Source organism: Alosa sapidissima, chromosome 22 (genome assembly GCF_018492685.1).
Source record: "Alosa sapidissima isolate fAloSap1 chromosome 22, fAloSap1.pri, whole genome shotgun sequence".
Lineage (NCBI taxonomy): Eukaryota > Metazoa > Chordata > Actinopteri > Clupeiformes > Clupeidae > Alosa > Alosa sapidissima.
Window position 1 is genome coordinate 22,673,468 of NC_055978.1, and position 22,015 is coordinate 22,695,482.

Sequence of the window (22,015 nt, forward strand, 5' to 3'; positions counted from 1 at the left end):
GTTGTATTGCTGGCGACTAGCCTGGACGTCAGGCTAGCTGGTGACTGGTGTAGCCTATAATAAGCAATCAACTCAATAACACAGGGTTCACGCTCAGAGGTCATAAACAGTGATAAGGCATGGGGTGAAAAGTTTATCTACTTACTTATGTACTGTCTCAAGGCAAGATCACAACTATATGCACATGCACCCCCCCCCCCCCCCCCTCACACATTATGTACCTGACTCAGATAACTATCCAGATAATGCGTCTCCATCAACTCTTTCTCAAATAAACAATGTAACCGTACTTCTGTGAATTCTGAGTCTTACAATTTCTCCCAAATATGATAAGATTTGACTATGTTGGCCCAAATGTCGAGTGTGTGGTAACTCATCATCATCATCATCAACCATTGTTTATTCAGGCAAGATTTTTCAGCAACCCCCTGAGTTCACAATCATACAACAATCAAATAACAAACAAACAACAACACATCTAATTTGAAACTTAAATAAAACAGTTGTAAAACCATATTGTCTATCATACCCTTACATTTGTCTTCTGACACAAACTGGTCTAATTTGAATACCTCTTGTAATTTGTTCCATTTATTGTGTGCAAAAAATGAAAAGCACATCTTCCAAACTCAGATTTGATCTGAGGAAGTTCAGGGGATATAAATCCCTGTGAGTGAGAATACAAATTGATTTAATTTATAGAAGAGAAGTAAGGTAGAAAGTTAACTTGTCATAAACAAAAAGGAGGCAGTGTTTTTCCCACCATCCCACATTCTCGTAAAGTTTACAATGATAAGTTCTAAAATCATCCCAAGTAATAAAGTGAAGAGTGCTGTGGTAAACTTCGTCTAGTAATTTCAATGTGGAGGGCACTGCCTTTACACACAATATCACCATAGCCTGATGTTATAGATGATTGAACAATGGTCATTCTGTTTTCTAGAGAGAAGCAAGTCCTGATCCTGTATCCTAATTTATTTTTCACCTTCTTTGTTACTTCAAGCATGTGTGTCATGCACTTAGATATTTGTAATGAGAAATTTGCTCAATTTGGGTCCCATTCAGGTAACAAATAAACACTAAGATCAGAATTTCTTGATCTAGTAAATATCATAAATTTAGGTTTTGATTCATTAGGAACCAATTTCAGATTTTTCAAGTATTTCTGCACACAGTCAAATACACATGGAAGATTTGATATGACTTGCTCTACAGACAGCGCATAAGTAATGAATAATTCTTCTATGTGCTAGCAGCAGATGATCAGGCTGGCTGGCAGGATTTTATATGACCCCTCACATGCCCTGTTCCATTCCTTTAAATGCCTCTCCCTCAGATGATGACTCTGCAGCCTGTGCAGCAGAACAAAGAGGAGGCAGGCAACCTTTGTGCCTGTGGCTGTCCAACTCCTCAACTCCAAACTACCTTTTACCATTAGCCCAACCTTCTTATCTACACCCTTACACATCTATACACTGTGTTCTATCAGAGAGGTAGTCTTGAAACCATTGACTCAACACAGTAAAGGTTGACAATATATTTCTGAAGTATTCACCCAATAAGATAATTCTAAACTTAAATTGCAGGACTCTGATTGCATAAGTAGAAGGAGAATTATGTTTTTTTGTTTTCTCTTTTCAATTCTGTGTGCATTTGGCTCTCCATTTTAAGTTTTCTGTTAGCTAAGATATAATGTCAGCAACCATGACAGGGTAACACAACTGCAATCACAACTACCACACACTATGAGGAATACGTTAGCCTACATCGAGATAACATACTACATTAAAAGCAAAGGCAGACTATGTTTAATAAACGGTAAAAGATTTTTTGGGAAAGGGCTACCATGCATACCCTCTTATTTCGTGTATACATTCTCGGTATTTGCCTTACTGAAGATTATTGAAGAACTCAATCTATGAACTGAACGCATCTATGAACTGAAAAGTATACTATGGTGAAACCAATGCCTGTTTGTCTGAAGAAAATCATCTGATTATCAGTAGTTATAGCTGACAAGGTCCGTCTATTTCAGGAATATGGATGACTGTTCCACTATTTACCCTATGTGTAACCTGCCGACCGAAGAATGACCTCGGCCAAATTAAGATAAGGCTTCAATATATCGTTGAAAGGGCAATAAAAAAATTCAGCGATAATTAGGGATCTCAACGAAATGTTCCACTTATAAGCATAACAAGCAATAAAATTATCCTTATCCTGACATGAGATAACATTAATTGCAGTTGGGACATTTGTGTATAGCAAGCCAGTTTACAATAGATGTAAGGTCCTGAGTTTAACTAAATGTAGACAAATATTTATATTTGCATTCATTTTGTAATTTAACTGACACTTTTATCTAAAGCGACTTCAAAGACAATAACAATCAAACTTCAGAAACAAAAACAACCAAAGTACAGTGTAACAAGGACATGACATGTTAGCGCAGTAATAAGTACTACTTGAGTGCCAGGTCTAGAAGAGGGATGGAAGAGATTATTTCCACCCAGTTACATACACACAGAGGAATACTTATGCACACTTCACCTCACATATTTGCAGAATGTGTGGTAATGGTTAATGAAGTCTCTGTTCAATTTAAGTGTAGCAGAATCAGACTTAATGTCATTAGTAATACCTGGGCTTGTCACACACACACACACACACACACACACACACACACACACCTAACTGAACTTATCTTCACCCCTGTTACCACATCCAAGCTACAATCAGTATCACCACTTCCTAGACTGCCCTGAAGAGAATTGATCAGACAGCCTACTTTCACATCTGTCATCTTCTACTCTAAAAATAAGTTCAATCCTAAATTGCATGTAGTATAGTGGAACTGAGTTTGGTTCAGAAACAGCTACAGCTCAATTGAATTTCAGCTAGAATCAGCAAGAAAATTAATATAAACTGTAACTTTATAAAGCTTCTTCAGATAATTACTGTATGAAGCATCTCATACATGCAGTGTGTGACTAAATACAATCAATACATAACACTAATTTATTATTTGTATTCTAAAAAAAAAATATTACATTGCATTACCATATTTACAAACAACTCACATTATACAAAAACAAAGATGCGGTTGAAGATGAGATCGGTTTGTCAGCTGTCAGCTGTATATATGTTTTGAGATAAAGGGACGGTATGGAGTCTGAGCGAGTAGCATGCCTGATGCTCGGCAGGGGTAGAACTTCAGTGAGGTGCAGAAGGATGAGCCAATGAGAGGTGGAGGAGATGTCTCAAGCAGGAAGTGCTTATGCACTTGCTGTGGGGGGTGGAACAGCTGGTGCCCAGGTCCAGTGAGAGGACACAGAGGTAGGATGTGCTCCGACTGTGTGACACCAGACAGAAAACTCAAGTCACACTATCGCACGTTTTACACGTTTTACTCATTCGCCGTGTGCTTCAGAGGCTTATTTTTTATTATTGCCCTACTAAGACTATAATGTTCTATGGTACTGTGGTATTTTGAGAAACACCAATATCTAAAATAAGGGAGTTTTAGGCATGAGCACATTTGTGATGTGAAAAGCTGTGATGATTACATTTAACTGTATTTACCGGTAATGTGGGTGCACTTCTGGTGTGGACTTGGGCCTCACTCTTTCTCCATTTCGCTCGTCGATTCTGGAACCAGATCTGGATTAAAAAAAGAGAGACTTGGTTTTATACATATTGAATCTTTGATAATAATATAATGGGAACAAAACATTAAATTAAATTTCCCACATTAATTAGGTTCTGGTGAAGTCTGAACTGTCACAGACATCAAAGCCTTGTTTATGTTCTGCTCTGGATGAGTCATCATTGTGGCTCTGCCCCTACCTGAACTCTGCCATCGGACAGCTGTGTGCGGGAGGCCAATTGGTCCCTGGTGTGGACGTCCGGGTACAGTGTTTCCTGGAACGCCTTCTCCAGCACCTCCAGCTGAGCTGGCGTGAAGGCTGTCCGTATCCGTCGGTGGCTCACCTGATGCCCTAGAAGACAAACCGTATAAAACTTTACTACATTTTTATGTGGCAACTTTTAATTTTTCAGAAATAATTCACATCAACTGTTTAATTATTGTAATAATTTAAACAGTATGTACATACTCTGTTTCATGTGGCAAAGAAACATGTTAAGTTTACTAAGGGAATTGGTGGGAACAAAGACAAATGTACAAACAAAAGTACAAATTCTTTATAAGTACATTTTCTGCCAAACAAATGCCGCCAAATGAGGTAAACACAGCTGACACTGTTCAAATAAATTGTCTCTCAGCAAAGGCTTTATATGTTAGAAAGCTACCACTTCGTAATATTTACAAGGATAAAGTAGATCAAACTGAATAACTCTTGTCTTCTTATTTTTACTTGTTTCTTTCTTCTCTTACAGTATGTTTGTCCAAAGCATCATATATCTTTGAAACATAAAATTATCAACTAGCTTTACAAAACATTACTTTGGATGAATTTGTAAATAGAACAAAAGATTTTAAATGGCAAGGTTCAGACCAAAATATCATACCTGTACACTTTTTTAGTTTCTGAGATTTATCATTCGTCTTTTTTTCCACATCTGTAGTTCCATAGTCTGTCAGTGATGGTATCCCTGGATCCGAAAGTCTGCATGGTTTCTTCAGGATCTCCTCAATGGAGTGGGACAGAGTTTTGGGCAGCTTAGAGGACCGTCCATTCACTCCTCTGATCTCCATCTTTGCACCAAGGTCCTTCATGGGATATTCACCGTCTTCAGATTTGATGCTCATCCAGTATGAATATATCTTGTTCGCTGTATGTCCTTCTCTCCCTGTACACCTGCAGTCACTCTAACTGTGGTCTGAAAGTTTTCTGTAGTTTTCTCTTCATCAGAAAACAGGAGCCTCAAGCGTCAGAGAGTGTGCTGACCTGTACAGATCATTAAGATCATTAGAAGGAGGGGTAGGTTTACTGTATAACTACAGAGACCCATAAATGCTGACTTGCCTGTGCGTAGATGCTCCCATGTAGGGTTATCTGACTCTATCTTCACTTAATTGGTGCAATGGTTTCCTATGTTGATAAGTGTGTGCACAGGTAAAAATAGAGTATTGGGTGACCAAGTACATCCAAAGTTTGAACGATTCCTAGAAAAATAAAATTCCTAGATAAATACAGTTCCTAGAAAAATAGGGGAGACCAGGGCTGTTTGGAACAGGGGCAGGTTGAAACACTGTTAATATCCAGGCTACTAGAGGGAGCTGCAACAAAATTCCAACACTAAAATCACCCTTTAGGTGAGAACAACTTTTTTTTAATTTTGTCAAAACTTAGAATATGCACCTCCCACTAAATACATCCTAGAAGGGTAATAGTTAGGGATATAAAAAAAAAGATAGATTATAATTGATTGCTAGGGGACTCATCTATAATTTAAATGAAGTTTGAAAACCTGAGGTGACTGATATTAGCAGGCTAACAGCATTTGTGCAAAAAAGTTTGACCTAATGTGGGCGGGGCAGGTTGGCAGACTGATTTTGGGGTTGGTTGGCACATACATTCCCTATGGCTATTTTGTGACAAATCTATAAACTTTGTATTTTATTCATAAAAACATCATCAATCTTTATTTTAACATTGTTATTGTAATTACTGAACATAGTTTTACATTTGGAAGCATTTCAGACATTTTTAAACATTTGAAGTTAAAAAAAATCGGTAGGGACCAAATTGGTCTTGACGGTGGGCCCTACTGAAGAAAAACACACAGGAAAGACATCAGCAAAGCCCTACAGGCAGTGATATAGATGAGCACTTCAAACAAAACCAAAAGGAGTACTGCAAAGGACTATAACATAGGTGTTCCAACCAACCCCGACTACATGTGCAAACCAACCCCGTGCATGGGGCAGGTTGGCACACATGCACAACACCACTTTAATCATAAATAACTAAAAACAAGGGATCATTTGTTGACATTGAATGTATACATTTTGTAGCTGAGATCCCAAGCTTTCAGTTAATCACAATTTGACCATTTCAACGCATTGTAAGACGGAGAATTATAACCGAGAGTGAAAAGTGTTCCAACCAGCCCCGGTCTCCCCTACATAACGAAAGACAAAGTAAGACGCGTATCAAAATTCAACCTATACAGAAGTTCAACCTGTACAGAACAAAGTATAACATACAGAAAAGAGTGTAAACAGAAATAAACAGGACAAAAATGTGAAATAAAGTTATGTAAGGTAAATGAAATCATATTAAACAGAAGACATCTGTATGCTGTGTGTTGTCAGTTGTCTTTATGATGGATTGACATGTGAGTCCAGTGGAGTGCCCCAGGTGTTAACGTGTGTGATGTAATGCATAGCGTACATAAGGGATAATGCCCGACGAGGCAAAGATAATGAATGCGTAGCAAGATGGGTCGTCCTGGTTCATGTCAGAGACGGGCTCTGGTTCAGTTCCCGCCTGCACAGGGGCGTGTCACTGACGTATGACTTACGTTTGAACACCTCGGTTCCACGCCAGACAAGCCGGAGTACAAAATAAACTTGGTGTACACCTTCATTAATGTTGATTTTCTCCCGACTGGAGGGTCATACTATCACGACATTCTACTGAAATAGGGAGGAGGGTTTGGAGATCATGATACCGTGTCCGAAATGTGCATCCATTGCTCAGAAAAATAAGACTTTGACAAATTCTGGGAAATTCTTGGATTCTGCCATAGACCTCAATGTTAAAAAGAGAGCCCGATCACTGCATAAATGTGCGGGGGCGTGTACTGCTACCCTATTTGCATAAATTTCCAGGGACAGGAAATGGCCAGTGTTGCCAACTTAGCGACTTTGTCGCCATATTTAGCGAGATTTCAGACCCCCCAAGCGACCTTTTTTGTGAAAAGCGACTAGCGACAAATCTAGCTACTTTTTCTGGCGTTCTTGGAGACTTTTTGAGACTCTGATGTGATGGCATGTAACGTCCCTTTTTACTCTTCTGAGTGAGCAGTGAGTTCGGCTGTGCTGTGTAAGAGTCTCAGCACTGTTTCGTTTGTGAATTAGGCCTACCCTACTGTACATCGAGTTCGCCCAAAGCGTTGCCCAATGATTACAAAAGTAACTAGAAAAGCATTTCCTGAAGGAAATACAGTGCATGAAAATGCAAAAAATATGATGTAAAATATCATACAGAGTAAAAACAAACTATATTGGTTGCTAGGTAGATGAGGTTTAATATAGTTGGAATGACTGAACAGTTAAATAGGTGGATAGTTTATATAGTTAAATGATTTGCTTGGTAGATAAGGTTTAATATAGTTGGAATGATTGAACGGTTAAATAGGTGGATAATTTAAATGGTTAAATTATTTAGGTAGATAATTGACGATAACTGACAGTTGGAATGGCTCTAATGTTTGCTAGCAGTTATGCTAGCTATGTTATCAAAGATAATAATGTTAACCAAGTTACTTAACTTAGTTAACTTAGCTAATGTTTTCATTTTTAGTAGTTATGCTAACTAGTATGTTAGCAATGCTAACATGCTAACTATGTTAACCATGTGACTTAGCTAACCTAGCTAATCATTTTTAGTAGGTATGCTAACTATGCTAACTAGCATGCTAACATGTTAAGTATGCTTACCATGTGACTTAGCTAACTTAGCTAATCATTTTTAGTAGGCATGCTAACTATGTTAGCTAACCTAGCTAATCATTTTTAGCAGTTATGCTAACTATGCTAACTATGCTAACCATGTTACTTAGCTAACTTAGCTAATCATTTTTAGCTGTTTTGCTAAAAATGCTAACTAACATGCTAACATGCTAACCATGTGACTTAGCTAACCTAGCTAATCATTTTTAGCAGTTTTTTTTAAAATGTTAACAATGTTAGCAATGCTAACATGCTAACTTTGCTAACCATGCTAACTAGCTACAGTGGGTAGGAGTCATAGTTGATGAAAAGTGTTGACATAGTTGATGACAAGTTATAAGTTGTTGATAGACAGCTAGTGAATGTATATAGTTTAAAAGTTTAAAAGTTGAATGTAGATAGTTTAAAAGTTGTTGATAGACAGCTAGTTTAATAGATAGATAGTTTAATGATAGTTTAAAAGTAGACCGTTTAAAAGTTGAATGTAAAAAGTTCAGTAGTTTAATGGGTTACATTGTTTAACAGTGGATTATTGTAGTGAGGACTTTTATTTTGAAACAGTTTTGGGCAGAGGAAACAGTTGAATAGGATGTGTAGTCTTAATTGACCCAGATTGTATGCTTAAAGCCTGAGGCTGCAGGTGGCCTGAACACCTGCCATAGGATTCTAATTGCTTAACGGCCATATTATGATGTCACAATCGGCAATGTTAAGTCTATGGGGATTTTTAAAAAGTGTTTCTTTAATAGTTTAAAAAGTATAAAAGTTTCAAAGTTGAAAAGTCATACCAACCCGATCTGTTTGAAGACCTACGTAACAAACTGTTCAAGAGAAATAGCGTACGGAAAAAGTGGTAAGCGGAATAATAATAATAATAAGAAGTTGCCTAGGAAGAACAGTACAGTGCATTTTCATGCACTGTAATGACTGGCCTATGTAGTATCAGCCCATGTTATCCACGGTAGTAGATGTTCTATAGATCTAACAGCTCAGACAACGTTATTGGAAGGTGCAGCAATTTCGGGTGAGATTACAAACAGAGTCAACGAGACGAGAGCAACGATGACAGGGAAACAGGGAGACGCTTTCCAGCACTGTTCAACAAAGGAAAGTAGGCTTCAGACTTCAAGCTGTGCAAAGCAAATGCAGCAGTTGGGAATAGGTTGGAAATGACTGATTTTCAGCCACTTAATGCTCATTCTGGTGTAGCCATACAAGATGTACAGAAGTGTAAAGTGTATCAATTACCCTAATATATATTAAATTAAATATATTTAAATTAGGCTCTTAAAGTTGCCTATTTGAGTAGACCTAGGAGAAAAGCAAACAGGCGTAAAGGGAAATTAAAGGGCCATCATTTTTTTTTTGGGGGGGGGGGGGGGGGGGGTGGTGTCACGACCTGGTGACGTAATTGATATGCAAATTAGTGCGTGACGTCATCTAGCGACATTTTTTACCAGATCTACTTCATAGGTGTAGTATATCACTTTTTATCTCCATTCCTCCGATTGCTCAATCTCATAGAGGAGTTACAACACCATCTTGTGGCTCGCTGGAGAAATAGCTGGAGAGTTAACAGGTGATGTGTAGAATTTTCATGAAGAACTCTCACAGTGGTGTAAGTAGCTCAAACACTAGGCCTACAGGAATAAAGTGATTTCTATATATAATTTTTTTGTTTTGAAATACCAAAACAGAAGAAAAACAAACCAATGGAGTGTATGTTGATATATGATGGGACATGTTATCCATTTATCATTGATAGAAATAAAAATATTACCCTTTACATTTCAAAGCATGAGAATGACTCAGGGTGCGAGTTTGACAGCGTATTTTGCCGACAGCGCACGCACACTGTGGCCAGAGCGAAGTCAGACACACAAAGTGGGCAGTCAGGCCGAAGTTAATTAATAAAAGATAGATAGATAGATCAGAATTTAACACTGGTTGCATGTGATTGGTTTATTCAAATTGACTTCACCGTAGAGGTCTCACCCATTTCAGAGTCCCCGCCTTGACGTAACTTCCTGCTACCTGCATCGTCTCGGGACCTCAGTGTTTTGCACTGGAAAAAAGAAACGCTGAGGCTTTTATTTTATTGGGTACCATATATCTCTTGTAGCAGCAATGATGGAAGTAAATCCAAAACCAAACACACATTACTTTCATACATTGTGGCCATTTTCTTTCTGTCACACATACACCAACACCTTTCAGAGACAGACAGACAGTATGTGTGTGTGTGTGTGTGTGTGTGTGTGAGAGAGAGAGATCCCTGACAAGTATTTGGTGTATGCACCACACATTGGAGGTACGGTAGACTCCTATGAATGTTAAGTATAGACCCTTTCAACAAGGTAAACAAAAACAATGCTTGAACGTTCTATTTGGTTCCCAATCTACTTCATTTGCATTAAGATAACATATGGAATGTTAAAACGGAAGCCTTGTGGAGCCAACTATGATGTGATAATGGAACTCTCTTGAAAGGGTATGACCAGAGAGGGTTCAAGCGGAGTAATCAAGGATCTTTGGTATGACCTATTAACGTTTTTCATGTGACGTATTCTAGGTTCTATAGCTTTGTTTACATCCAGCTGGTAGGCAAGGGACAAGTTGAACCCATTGAACATCGTTGTCTGCAGCTGCCTCTCAGTAGGCTACATCTCTGTATTTCAGCAATGTCAACATTTCAGGCATCAATAAAGGTAATGATGAAACGTTATCCCATTGTTCAATATTTGATAGCCTGTCACAGGCTAAAATCGCCCTGATTTGGTGCATTGATCTGTATCGATAACGTTATGGGAGAACCTGCATGTAGCTTAATGGTAGCCTAACTTTTTTTCTCTGTTCAAAACTCGGTTTACACAAAGACGATAGCCTTTCTTAGAAGCTGTGAAATTTGACCAGAAAGGAACATGTCTTCCTTCTGAAAGCTGACACAAAATCAAACAATATTTGATCATTTAACTTCAACTGAACAGCGACAGGTTTTGGTAGGCAGACTACCAAATGTTAGGTTATGTTATAGCCAGCGTCAGTCAGCATCATGTAACATTAATGGCGTTAGTCATGAATCCTGTAACATATTATATCATATAACAGCGATGGCTTATTCGAAGACGATCTGCATGGATATATAACCACCCAGAAAAACTCAGAATGTGAGTGATAAAGTTCATTAACCCTTAAAGGAGTACCGTCACACCGGTGTGACGGGAATGTTGGGAAATGAACGTTCTAAAGAATATCTGGGTTCATTGAATTCAACATAGAATTTTAGAACCTTCAATTGTTGCGGAACTTAGAACGTTCAAAAACCTATACCTTTAAGGGTTAATTGTATGAAACTTTTTATTAGTTAGGCTGTTATGCTAGCTCAGACTTTAAATATGTTGTTATTTTGGTCATGTGGACTTGATTAAACGGGTAAAGATAATTCATAAACTGCTTATTTCTTACATGACTGAAGCAGTAGCCTAGGTTCAACAGTGGTGCTTGAGGTTGCTGTGTTAAGTTGTTGTGTGTGATCGCTAAACAATTAGGATAAAATCAGTTTATTTTGACATACGGGAGTTAGCCTCTGTAGACCTGTGACCTGTAACGTTAGCCTATAGCACATAAGCCTATTCTGTTTTCATTTATTAGCATTTGTTGTGATTATATAATCAAATGACATGATAACTTGAAATAGAAGGACAGAAGATAGGTGATTGATGTCCACAAGCACGAATTTCACGAGACAAATTAGAACAAACTGTTCCGGTAAAAATAATCTTGCCATGTTTAAAATGCTGCACTTTTTCCCTTCATAGCCTATCTCTGGCAATTCATTTTTGGATTACTGTAGATTTGTATTTTAGCCTACGTCTTTGTAGACAGTAGGCTACACCATTAGGCTATCTTGAGAATAAAAGACTTCACAGCTGCTAATGATCATCCCCCACAACCACGAGGATAGGTAGGCTAAACGGTCGTTCGTAGCCCTTTTGCTTCTTATTGTAAAACCAATTGTTAGGGCCTACACAAGTGGTCGGCATCCCAGTCAATATTTCAATTTTGAAGCTATTTGTAACTATGTGTAGCCTATGCAACCCGACTGTTGTAGGCTTGCCTACCACTGTAGTTGTAAACAAACGGTCACATGACATTATGACGTAGGTGCAAAAGCTTAATAGCAGAAGAGAGCATGGAATATTTATTCTTTCACAAGACATTCTCCCACTGAGCATCAGCTTCACATTGTGCCTAACAACACCCCTTAACTCTTCTTAGATCACTAGAACCTACGGCCTCTTGGGCCTCAATGCTTAGATTTATTACAAAGTGTGTGGTGAGCATGTTTGACCCAGAAGGCATTGTAGGCCTGCCGTTACCAGAAGAGCTTTGCATGAAAAGTATTATGTCTGAGATCACTATCTGTATATGATTAGACCCCAAGGACCATTTTGAGTGAATGACAGACTAATCCCCAGAAGCCATCATCAGCAAAATACCTTTTAAAGTTCACAAACCTGCTAGATATTCTGGTTTTGAATGTAAAGGTCAAGAGTTTTTGTTTTTTTGGCACACAGCACCATCTTCCATCATGTAGTGTTTGAGCAAAACACACTGTAACATGTCAATATATTGCTCTCTTCAGAATACAATTAATATAAATACATGTGTTCAAAAATATTAATTTATCCATATTTCAAAGCCAGTGTCATAGCGGTTTACATATACAGAACTTGTGCAGACAAGATCTGTTTAAAAACAGGCCAATTGCAACTGCTAAATGTTAAAACTGAATGTTGCTGCAGACAAAGACCTAATGCTTTGTTTTTTATCTGCTCTCAATGCACACAATACTATCCTGAATCTTGTCACTTTTGTGCAGGCAAACATTTTGTAGGAAAAAAAAGTCTGCTGCACTGTGCTGTTTTTCATGAGTCACTGTTGTTAGGTCACAAGTAGAGTGTGTGGCTGAATTATTCACTCGTGGCACAAATATTTATACCTCTCGAGGTTGTGCTGCCCTAGAGCTTCAGAGTTACATCATGACCTACAGTCACTTAGTAGCTCTGACAGGGAACAAGAAATGATAAATGGAGCTAACAAAAAAATAGAAAAAACACAAAGGGGGAGTCTTCATTCATATTTTAGATGGAAGAGCTTTTTCCTGTTGGGCTAGGCCATGCTCAAGTCATGTTTATCCCTGGGACGGGAAACAACAACAAACTCTGAGGCAACTCTATCTCACTTGAAACCCATCAGCACATCTTCCATCATACACCACTACCTCAAACCAACACTAGATGGCAGCCTTGCACACTTAAATCATCTACATTCATATGTGGTCATCCAACAAATGCTCAGTCACACTAGCCCTCATGAATCTCAGCAATGTTGCAACAGAGCAGCCCAGTCATCTGACCAGGCAACTGGAATGGGAGATGCTCTGCAGAGCCTTTTCTAGTTTCTTCCCCCACACTGACATGGCCAGTTGCTATATGCTTCCCATACCCCACATAACACACTGGCCGCTAGTCATGTGGCCAACGCTAGTGCTGCCTGCATTCAAAACAACGGAGAGGTGTGTGAGAGAGAAAAAACACAGTCCTCTGTGTTAGATTACAGGGCAACATTATGTAGGACAGGGGCACTTTCAAATGTCTCTATTGCAGTGTTTGCAAAGCACGCAGAGGCTGCATTAGACGGCTAGAGATGGACTAGATTCAGCCGAGCAAGCGTCAACAGGGTTCTTTACAAGGGGAGAGTGTGTGTGTATGTGTGTGTGTGTGTTTCCAAACCACAGAGGCTGGGCTGCTGCTCACCACCATGCTTTTCCGCTCAGCTCTCAGCTGAAATCCATCTTGTTTTAAAAGCAAAGGCTTGCTGCCAATAGCCTTCCCTCCTCTCTCTCTCTCTCCTCCAGTTTCTTTGCAAGGTAAACCAGCCAAATTGAGAACACTTTAATTACCACAACCTGCTTAACACATGGAGACATTTTCCTCTCACTTTTCCTGTTTTCAGACTCTTGTAAGAAATGTCATGATAATCAGTGGATCAATGCTAAACCCACTGGTCTTATCTATTGGTCTGTTGATCCACCTCACCCAGCTCTGGTATTCAGAACTCTCCACTTTCATCAGCACTGACCAAACCCCCCCAGCCCCCTCCCCCACTCTTTCTCCTTGCATAGTCACTGGGCCGGATTACTGATTACTGTATTTCCTCTGTCCATTGGGAACCTCGTTGTGGGTCTATTAGGCGCCAGGAAGAGCGAGTGATTCATCTCCCTGATTAACACTGGCAGTTTCGGCCTTAGCGAGGGGGGCCGTTCTCACCGGGTTGTGCGTGTGTGTCTGGTCCCTGCTCCTCCTCTTCCGTCGGAAATCTGACTGAAGACATTACAGTGACGCCCTCACACACGCGCCGAGTGCTTGCTTTGGTGCCTTATGTGATATTAGGATCAGATTGGATGCGCTAATCGACTAGTGCCTGCGGCAAGAGAGAGAATGAAGTCTTAATTTCCTGGCCGCAGGTCAACACGAGAGCAAGGCGATAACAGAGTGGGGCATCTCGTGCCAGTACTGTTCTGCCACTGGTGGCACTTTTCATGACTTGATGGCTTCACCATATCTCTGGGAAATGTGTCCTTCCTCCTCTTCACAGCGTCTTGTTTATGAATTATGAATCTGATGTAAAGAAAGAGGACAGGGAGATGGTGAAAAGCCTTGACAGAGTGGGGCACTTGTGAAAATGGCACAAGCTGTTGCAGGTTTGGTGAATGCGACCCTCGTAGTGGGGTCAAGGCACTCAGAAGAGATCATAAACCTCCTTCCCCACTCTCCTAAGTCAGAGCTTGGCATTAAGCACTCCTGATGGCACATAAAAGTCCTGGAGGAGATGATGGCACTGGCTCTGCAACTTTAAAGAGAATCTGGCCAAGCCCAGAGGAGCTTTTAGCCACTTGCAGCTCTGTGGCGAATGAAGCTTATTTCAGCGTGTGGGGAGAGTTCCTCCGACCACAGCCAAACAGCAAAATTGGTTCGGTGAAAAGCCCCCCACCTTCCACAGCTATCTCCCCCAGATAACAAACGTTGATGAACGGGGGCACAAATTGGGACAAGGGTGTCTGGAATTAAGTCAGTGTGTGCAGTTAATGTCTGATAAATGTGGCCTTTTAATTAACAAGATTAAACACTGAGAAGAAAAGCGCTGGTAAAGTGTGCCTCTCAGTCTGGGACTTGGCGTAATGGTATCAGCCTTAATATGCACTGCCTGAAAGAGACGGGGTGGACGGAAACCCTCCAGGGAATCGAGAAGGGAGTGAGTGATTGATGGGAGAAGTAAGTGAAGAGCATAAAAAAAGTGGTGGAAAAGGGAGGAAAGAGAGGAATAGGAGGACAAGAAAAGAAATAGCAAAAAAAACAAAAAGGAAGAAAAGGAATGTGGAGAGTATAGGGAGAAACTGAGTGGAGTGAAAGTAACTAATTTGGCTGGAAGTGAAAGTGGGGTTTCATTGTAGGAATGTGGAGGAAAGGATAGAGAGAATAAAAAGAGGGAGCAAGAAAATTTGATGAAAAAAGAAAGAGAGAGAGAGAGAGAGAGAGCAAATGAAGTAAGTTCAGAGTTCTATCAGGAGGCGATGGAGGCATTGGGTGGCCTTGCTCTGGTCTCAGATTAAAAACAAGCCTGCAAGTGATAAGGGACGACTTCAGCCTGTAGCAACAAGAGCAGCACCAGCAACAAGATATTATACATCACCAATGCAATTTGATGGTATTTTTCTGTGTCTGGGGACTAACTTTCACTATGTATGTGTAAGGTACTGTGTGTGTGTGTGTGTGTGTCTGAACAAATGCACGTCTCTCTCTCTGTCAGAGACACTGCTTTTACTTTGATCTCTCAAAGACTAATTAGATCATTCCTGTTTTTTTCAATTATATTTAATTCATGGCCCAAGCCGTGGATTAACCGAGCCAATTTGTCCTCGGTTTGCATTTAAATATCTAAATTATCTCTGAGTCGTAGAGAACTGACTATTATTGCAATCTGTGTTGATGAAAGTGTTGATGAATGATCTGCATGTACTGGCCACCCAACTTAACGGATGCCCCAGTTTCCACAACTATCGTTAAGATGTGCCAAAAAATGGCCAAAACATCTTGTATTTTTCAAGCACTCACTCAGTATAAATATTAAAACAACCTTGCTTGCAGTAGTGCCAGTATATTAGATTTTGGCAAACTGGAAGAAAGCCAGAGCTAAAATGGTAGTTTTTTGCCCACTGCCAAAAATGTCTCTGTAGTGTGTTTATCTCCAATCTCCCAGGGCATTGACCTGAGGTTGCAACAGAATGTACCAGACGTATGGGCAGACGTATTTTCTATTAGACACGAAAAGATAAAAGGAGACGTTGAGCAGACACGAGGAAGAGAAGAGATGGAGGTCTTAGCTGGCATATCAATGAAAGCAGATTTCTCTGACTGCTCTTCCGTGGCTAGTACAGCACTATCAGAAGGCCGTGTCCCAAGGCTATGGCTCTTTATTAAAAGATCTGCCATCCCCTTCTTTTTTTCATGTTTGCAGACTTTAGAATGAAACCAGCTCTCATTAAACATGGCGCTCATGAGCTCTGCTCAACAGAGACCCGGCTGGAGTAGAAAAGCTAGCGTGGGTATGGAATACTCCAGAGAGGGCTCGTCGTCCCAGCCAACCTATCCACTGACCTCTGCCACACACACACACACACACACACATACACACAAAAGTATATGCATGCAAACACACACAAACACACAAATACAAAAGTACATGGCACACTCTCTCTCTCTCTCTCTCTCTCTCTCTCTCTGATGAACAGGTTTTTGGCCCATTAGGCTGGCAGTAACTGGAGACTCAGTCCTGGCCCCCCAGCTCCGGATTCACATCACAGAGCCACACAAAGTCCAGCTTCCAGCCAGCCAGAGTCCAGCCGTGGAGCTGCATGCAGAAGACCGCTGAGCCAGGCTAACTTTTAATGGCTAGATTATCACTCCCCCGACGCACAAGGCATGCTGAGAATAAAAAGACACACACACACACACAGACACACAAACACACGCACAAACACACACACACACACAATAAAGCATCCACACAGCTGGGGAGAGAGGAAGGAGGAGCGGATTATTTAGAGCATCAGACGTTATTAAAAGGCAACATCATCATGTGGCAGCATTAACAAGCACGGCAGCGGCACAACGGTGGAGCGCCAGAAGTCTCGGGCGACCAAACACTCACTCGAGAAAACCTGGAGCGATCGCATCCAGGAAATAGGGCTGAGTCATCGCCTTGCCCCCCCCCCCATGGGGCTTACGGCATCTGTGGTTATGATTGAGAGGCAGTCCGCGGGAGCTTGGGGGACTCCTGGCACCGGCTGCTCTGGGGCCATTCAGGGGCCCTGAGCACACGTAGACGACCGCGGGGCGGGCGACAAGATCGGCCTGATTGCTGCTCAGCAAGAACGAAAAGGGCAACGCTGTCAGTCACAATGTCCCCGATCCATCTTTCCGCCATCGAAAGCCTTGGCCTTATCGGTTCACGGGAGATTGAGATACAGGGAGAGAGAGAAACGAAGAGTTTGTTAAAGAGAGACCAAGAGAGTCAAGGAGAAAGGCTGATGAAATCTGTGTGTGTGTGTGTGTGTGTGTGTGTGTGTGTGTGTGTGTGTGTGTGTGTGTGTGTGTGTGTGTGTATCTTATATACTTTTAGAAGGTACTGTGAAGGCCAAATAGTGTGAGAAATCTAGAAAGAACAAGACAGGTAGTTACTAAGAGAGAGAGAGTGACAGATGGAATGTGTGTATACTGTATGCTTTTGTGTATGTGTGTGTGTGTGTGTGTGTGTGTAAGAGATTTTAACAGAAAGACAGGACACATACAGAGAGAGGCAAGAGACAGAAGAAAAAAAGCACCAGGACTAATGAAAATCTAACTTAGGCTCCATCTGGCTGCGCGGGTCATACCTCATGTTCTCATTTTCTCTCCCTCCTCTCCCTCTGAGCACGACCCGCTTGGGAAGCCGGCGAGCCGACTCGACCTATTAGAATTCCTCTCAACGCAACGCAACGCTTGAGCCCCTGAGCCCCCCCGATCCTCCTCACCTCCCTCACCTCCTCTCCTGCAGCCGCAGAGTGACAGGTAATACACATTGTTCGTCGGCGCGTTGACGCTTCGATTCCAATCTCTCCCTGGGCTCTTTTCATTTCTAAGGAGTAAACACTTGGAGGCTGCGAATGCCAGCCGGCGCGCTGTTGCCCTCACGGTCCCTTTTCATTGAGATGTGACCCCGGGCGTGGAGCCGTATTGCCTTCTGACGGCGCGACTTTGATTGCTACAGGTCGTTGCCCTTATACAGTGTGATATATTGTGCCATACTGCACTCCTTGGCTCCCTGTTGAGTCTCCACAGAAAGAGGAGGATGGTAGTCTTTTCTTCTTTTCGTTTACATTTCTTCTTTTGATTTTATGGAGTAGCTACTCCAGCTTTCATATGCTAACACTACTGAACACTGCTGAACCACTATTGAAGTGCCCACAGGGCATTAGTAGCTGAAATGGCTTCTTCCTGGTAATTATTATGAGGCTGTTAACTAAAGCTGATTACATTCCTGACCACACATATTTAAGCCACATGAATAAGTTACACTGTGGGGGTGTGGGAGGAAGCGAGCCGGTGTGTCTTGCAACTGGGTGTGAAAAGCGCTTCCCCTGGAAGGATTTCTCTTCACTGTCAATGCTGTGGGTAGAACAAATGCTCGCAATTGCATCCTAAACAGATACAATGAGGGGGAGTGCAAGGAAAGTCTTTGCACCAGAAACACACTTACTCACAGCTTAAACATCAAATGGATGCACACTCCACTGAACCTGTCAAAGAGGGGAGGAAAGAAGAAAAAAAAGGGTGAGTAGATGGAAGGAATGCTTTTCCCCTCCTCCTCCTCCTTTCCTCTCCTCCGAAGAGTTCTCGATATCAGGCGTAAAAGGTGCACTTTGCGCGGCACGCTAAGTGACAGGGCGAATGAATACTTAAGGTGCCATTTAGGGTGGCCGTGTTCAGCGGACTCTTCAACCCACCCCAACGGAGCACTGACCGGGAGAGCAGGTAGAGGGAGGAGAAAGCGGAATTTTAAACAGCCGAGGGGAGGGGGTGGTGGGGCTCTGGGGGACAGCTCAGGTCAGGGTTTGGTCCTGCCTTGGCTCGGGGCCCAGGGAGAAAGCGAGACAGAGAGAGAGAGAGAGAGAGAGAGAGAGAAAAGAGGAAAAAGAAGAGGAGGATGGGAGGAGGTGGAGAGGAAGACTGCCCCTGTCACTGTGCCTCTCCGCACAACGGCTGACAGGTCTGCTGCTGGACGGGAGCAGCGGAGGGCTCGGGCGCTGTGGTGACAGGTGCTTAGCGCAATAGAGGAAGTAGGAGCAGAGAGAGAGGACGCGTCTGCGAGAAAAGGCTGAGTCACCCTCTGGGCCGACAGCCCTACTCGGGGCCCTGACACTCAGTCTGGGGGGAGAGAGAGAGAGAGGTGACTTGGGTGAAGGTTGGCGAGCCAGAAGGGTCAACAAAAATGTCCAGCAGCCACAACTTCACTCGTGTTGGTGCCCCTTTAAGGAAAGACATCAGCTTTTTCTACCCGAGGGATCAATGAAGAGTATGCGACAGCAAGCCTCATTATTCTCTCACTCCAAATGCTCAACTCCATCGCCAGATGCAAAACATGAGTAGTAAATGAACGCAGACTGGAATGTGTTTGTTTATTTTCAGCTCAGAGGAATACTTGTCTAGTTGTTTGTGGCATTCAAAGCACTACTGTAAATTAACTCCAATTGGATTATAACATAACATCCCGTGGCGAATATTCCAATTCTATTTGTTGTTTGTATTTTTTTATTCAGCTGCTCTGAGTACCCTTCTACAAAATGTCTAACTTCATACTTCATACTGGTAAAAAACATATTCAACAGAGGCAATGTAAACCAGAGGCTATGAAAATGCCCCATTCAGCCCTAACTTCATACATTTTCCAAGACCTTTGGATATTGCTTTTGATTTGTCCAGGGAATTGGAGCAGAACATCCCGGATCTAAAAAAAGACTCTTTCAAAGTCGGCCCACATATATCCAAAGACTCGGCTGGAGAACAAACACATCCCCTCAGATCACTCACCGAAGTCTGATCCATCAGCAGGGAGCTGGACAGCGTGTGGAGATGCCAGCGCGGGTGAAGGAGGGGAAAGGCTTGCTCAGGTCCTCTCATGCTGCAGACGAAGAGAGCTGGCTCCAGAACTCGCCCAAAAGCTGTTCATCAACCCATCAATGTAAACAACAAAACAGCCTCTCTCCCACTAAAAACTGCTCGTCGTTGATGTGGACAAACCAGAGGATTACTATAAGGGCACAACAGTAAAACTGAGTGGGATTTTTCTTCGTAGCAACCATTACTGTTGCAACATCAGTTACAAGAGATGCCCTAATTTTTTCCAAACCACTGGGTGACAAGTCAGGCCTTACTGTTGTGTTTGGAGAGCGAGCACTGTGCTTGAGAACACATGCTTGGCAGAGTGTGACTTTGTCAAGGCCAGGCATTATGCAGTTCTTCTCACTCCCAGGCCAACCGCTTGGCATCTCTCGCTACAATTCAGAGCTACTTGCTCTGTCTCTCCCCCTCTTTATCTCTCACTCTCTCTCTGTCTGGTTGACACACACACACACACACACACACACACACACACACACACACACATATACGCATACAAGCATTCACACACTCACAAACATGGCAGCAGGAGGCACCAACAAAAACGGACGCTTCAACAGCTGGGGTGGCCCATGTTTAGCCGCGGCTTTTGGAGCAACCAAGGTGCTAAGCAGGAATCGAGCAAACAAACAAACAAACAAAAACTAGCCTGACTCCGCTCCATGTGATTAGCCTATATCAACAACAAACTGCGACTCCTCCTCCACCCTCCACTCCATCGCCGACCGAGCACGGAGTGTCAACGGCTCATCCTCCACTGAGCTGGCTTGGATTGGAAAGCCGAAAAAGAGAAAGAGGGGGGGAGTCAGGGCAACATGAGAGCTTGCACTGCCAGGCAGAACTGATTATATGCTGCTGCAAGCGGGCCTTACCCGTCCCCTCCGGTGCATTCGCTTGGCAGCCACACGCGGGTGTCAGATGCAGTGTGCAGGCAAATGTGCCAATGTGTGCTCAAAGCACTCAGTGTTAAAAACTCTCTGCACTACAATTAGCCCTTCTCTAGCTTGTGCTACCTTATAATCTGTGTTACAAACACACGTCACCAACACATGCATGTGCACGCCTGCGTTTGCACGCATACGCACAAGCACGCACACACACACACACACACACACACACACACGGTGTAACATAGTGTCATGTCTGATCTGTGAACAGGTTGTAGATGGAAGAGGTTGGGGGGTTGATGGTCATGAAAATTGATCATATGGAAATCAGAGCTACTGTAATGATGAAGAAGGATTTGAATCACTTCCTGTTTGGCACATTTGTATGATTTATTTGTCCTCTCTAGTACCATTGAAACATTGTGTTTTTTTCACATGAAAAGAGATCAGCCTTACACTTTCCCAATGCCTTGGCTGTCTTCATCGGTTGTCTTGGCAACTGACTTGCGTCCTTGCAGTCTTTTGGCTGATTTTAGCCCTTCCCCAATAAAAAGCTCAACAGCTGGCAGCAGGGGTGGACCCTCCTCACTCTGTCAAGACATCTATCATGGACACACCAACTATACATGGACACACACACACACAGATACTCTCACGCACACCATACTGTACATGGACACACACACACACACACACACACACACACACACATATGCATCTCCTCAAACTGACACACATCTGAGATTCATTTGACGAAGACTTGACGCAGGCGTTTGCTAAACAGCGTGGCATTGCTTTGCTGAGGGTTTACAAGCCACTTAAGCATATGGCTTTAAAAAAGGCGAGGTGGTAGAGGAGAGAGGAAAAACACTTGGCCCCACGAGACCTTGCATACTCCTCACTCTCAGACTGAAGTCGAGGATCCCAGGGGAACCAAGGCCCGGTTCTAAATCACCGATAAAACAGGCAAGCAAGTGGGACCACTGTGCCTGGAAGTTAGGGACCGCTGTGTGTGCGTAATCATCTTCCATTGGGATCCCTTAACCACTGAGCTACAGCGGGGTAGAAATAGTACATATGGTACACACTTTTCTCTCACTTTATTTTTTTTACTGTATTGAATGTAGGCTATGGAGATTCAAAACAGCAAAAGTGACTCCATCCCCCTAGCCATGTGCATACACTCTCCAGCATGATTCAAAGCT

General features: G+C 42.3%; 1 protein-coding gene across 5 annotated transcripts in view; it reads right to left on the bottom strand.

Annotated features, from left to right (window-relative positions):
- Positions 1–22,015, bottom strand: part of LOC121697679 (retina and anterior neural fold homeobox protein 2) — a 35,881-nt gene that overhangs the window by 8,236 nt on the left and 5,630 nt on the right. The window contains exons 1-5 of one of the 5 annotated variants that reach the window (XM_042079327.1): positions 9,638–9,698; positions 4,531–4,910; positions 3,847–3,998; positions 3,583–3,660; positions 383–3,352 (exon numbers count right to left, since the gene is read on the bottom strand). In XM_042079327.1, the coding sequence (XP_041935261.1) occupies positions 3,131–3,352; positions 3,583–3,660; positions 3,847–3,998; positions 4,531–4,771 (693 nt within the window). In that variant the 5' untranslated portion in view covers positions 4,772–4,910; positions 9,638–9,698 and the 3' untranslated portion in view covers positions 383–3,130. Of the gene's footprint in view, positions 1–382; positions 3,353–3,582; positions 3,661–3,846; positions 3,999–4,530; positions 5,530–9,637; positions 9,699–22,015 lie in introns of those variants that run through there. The other 4 variants (XM_042079325.1, XR_006026511.1, XM_042079326.1 and 1 more) reach the window with 4 other exon arrangements.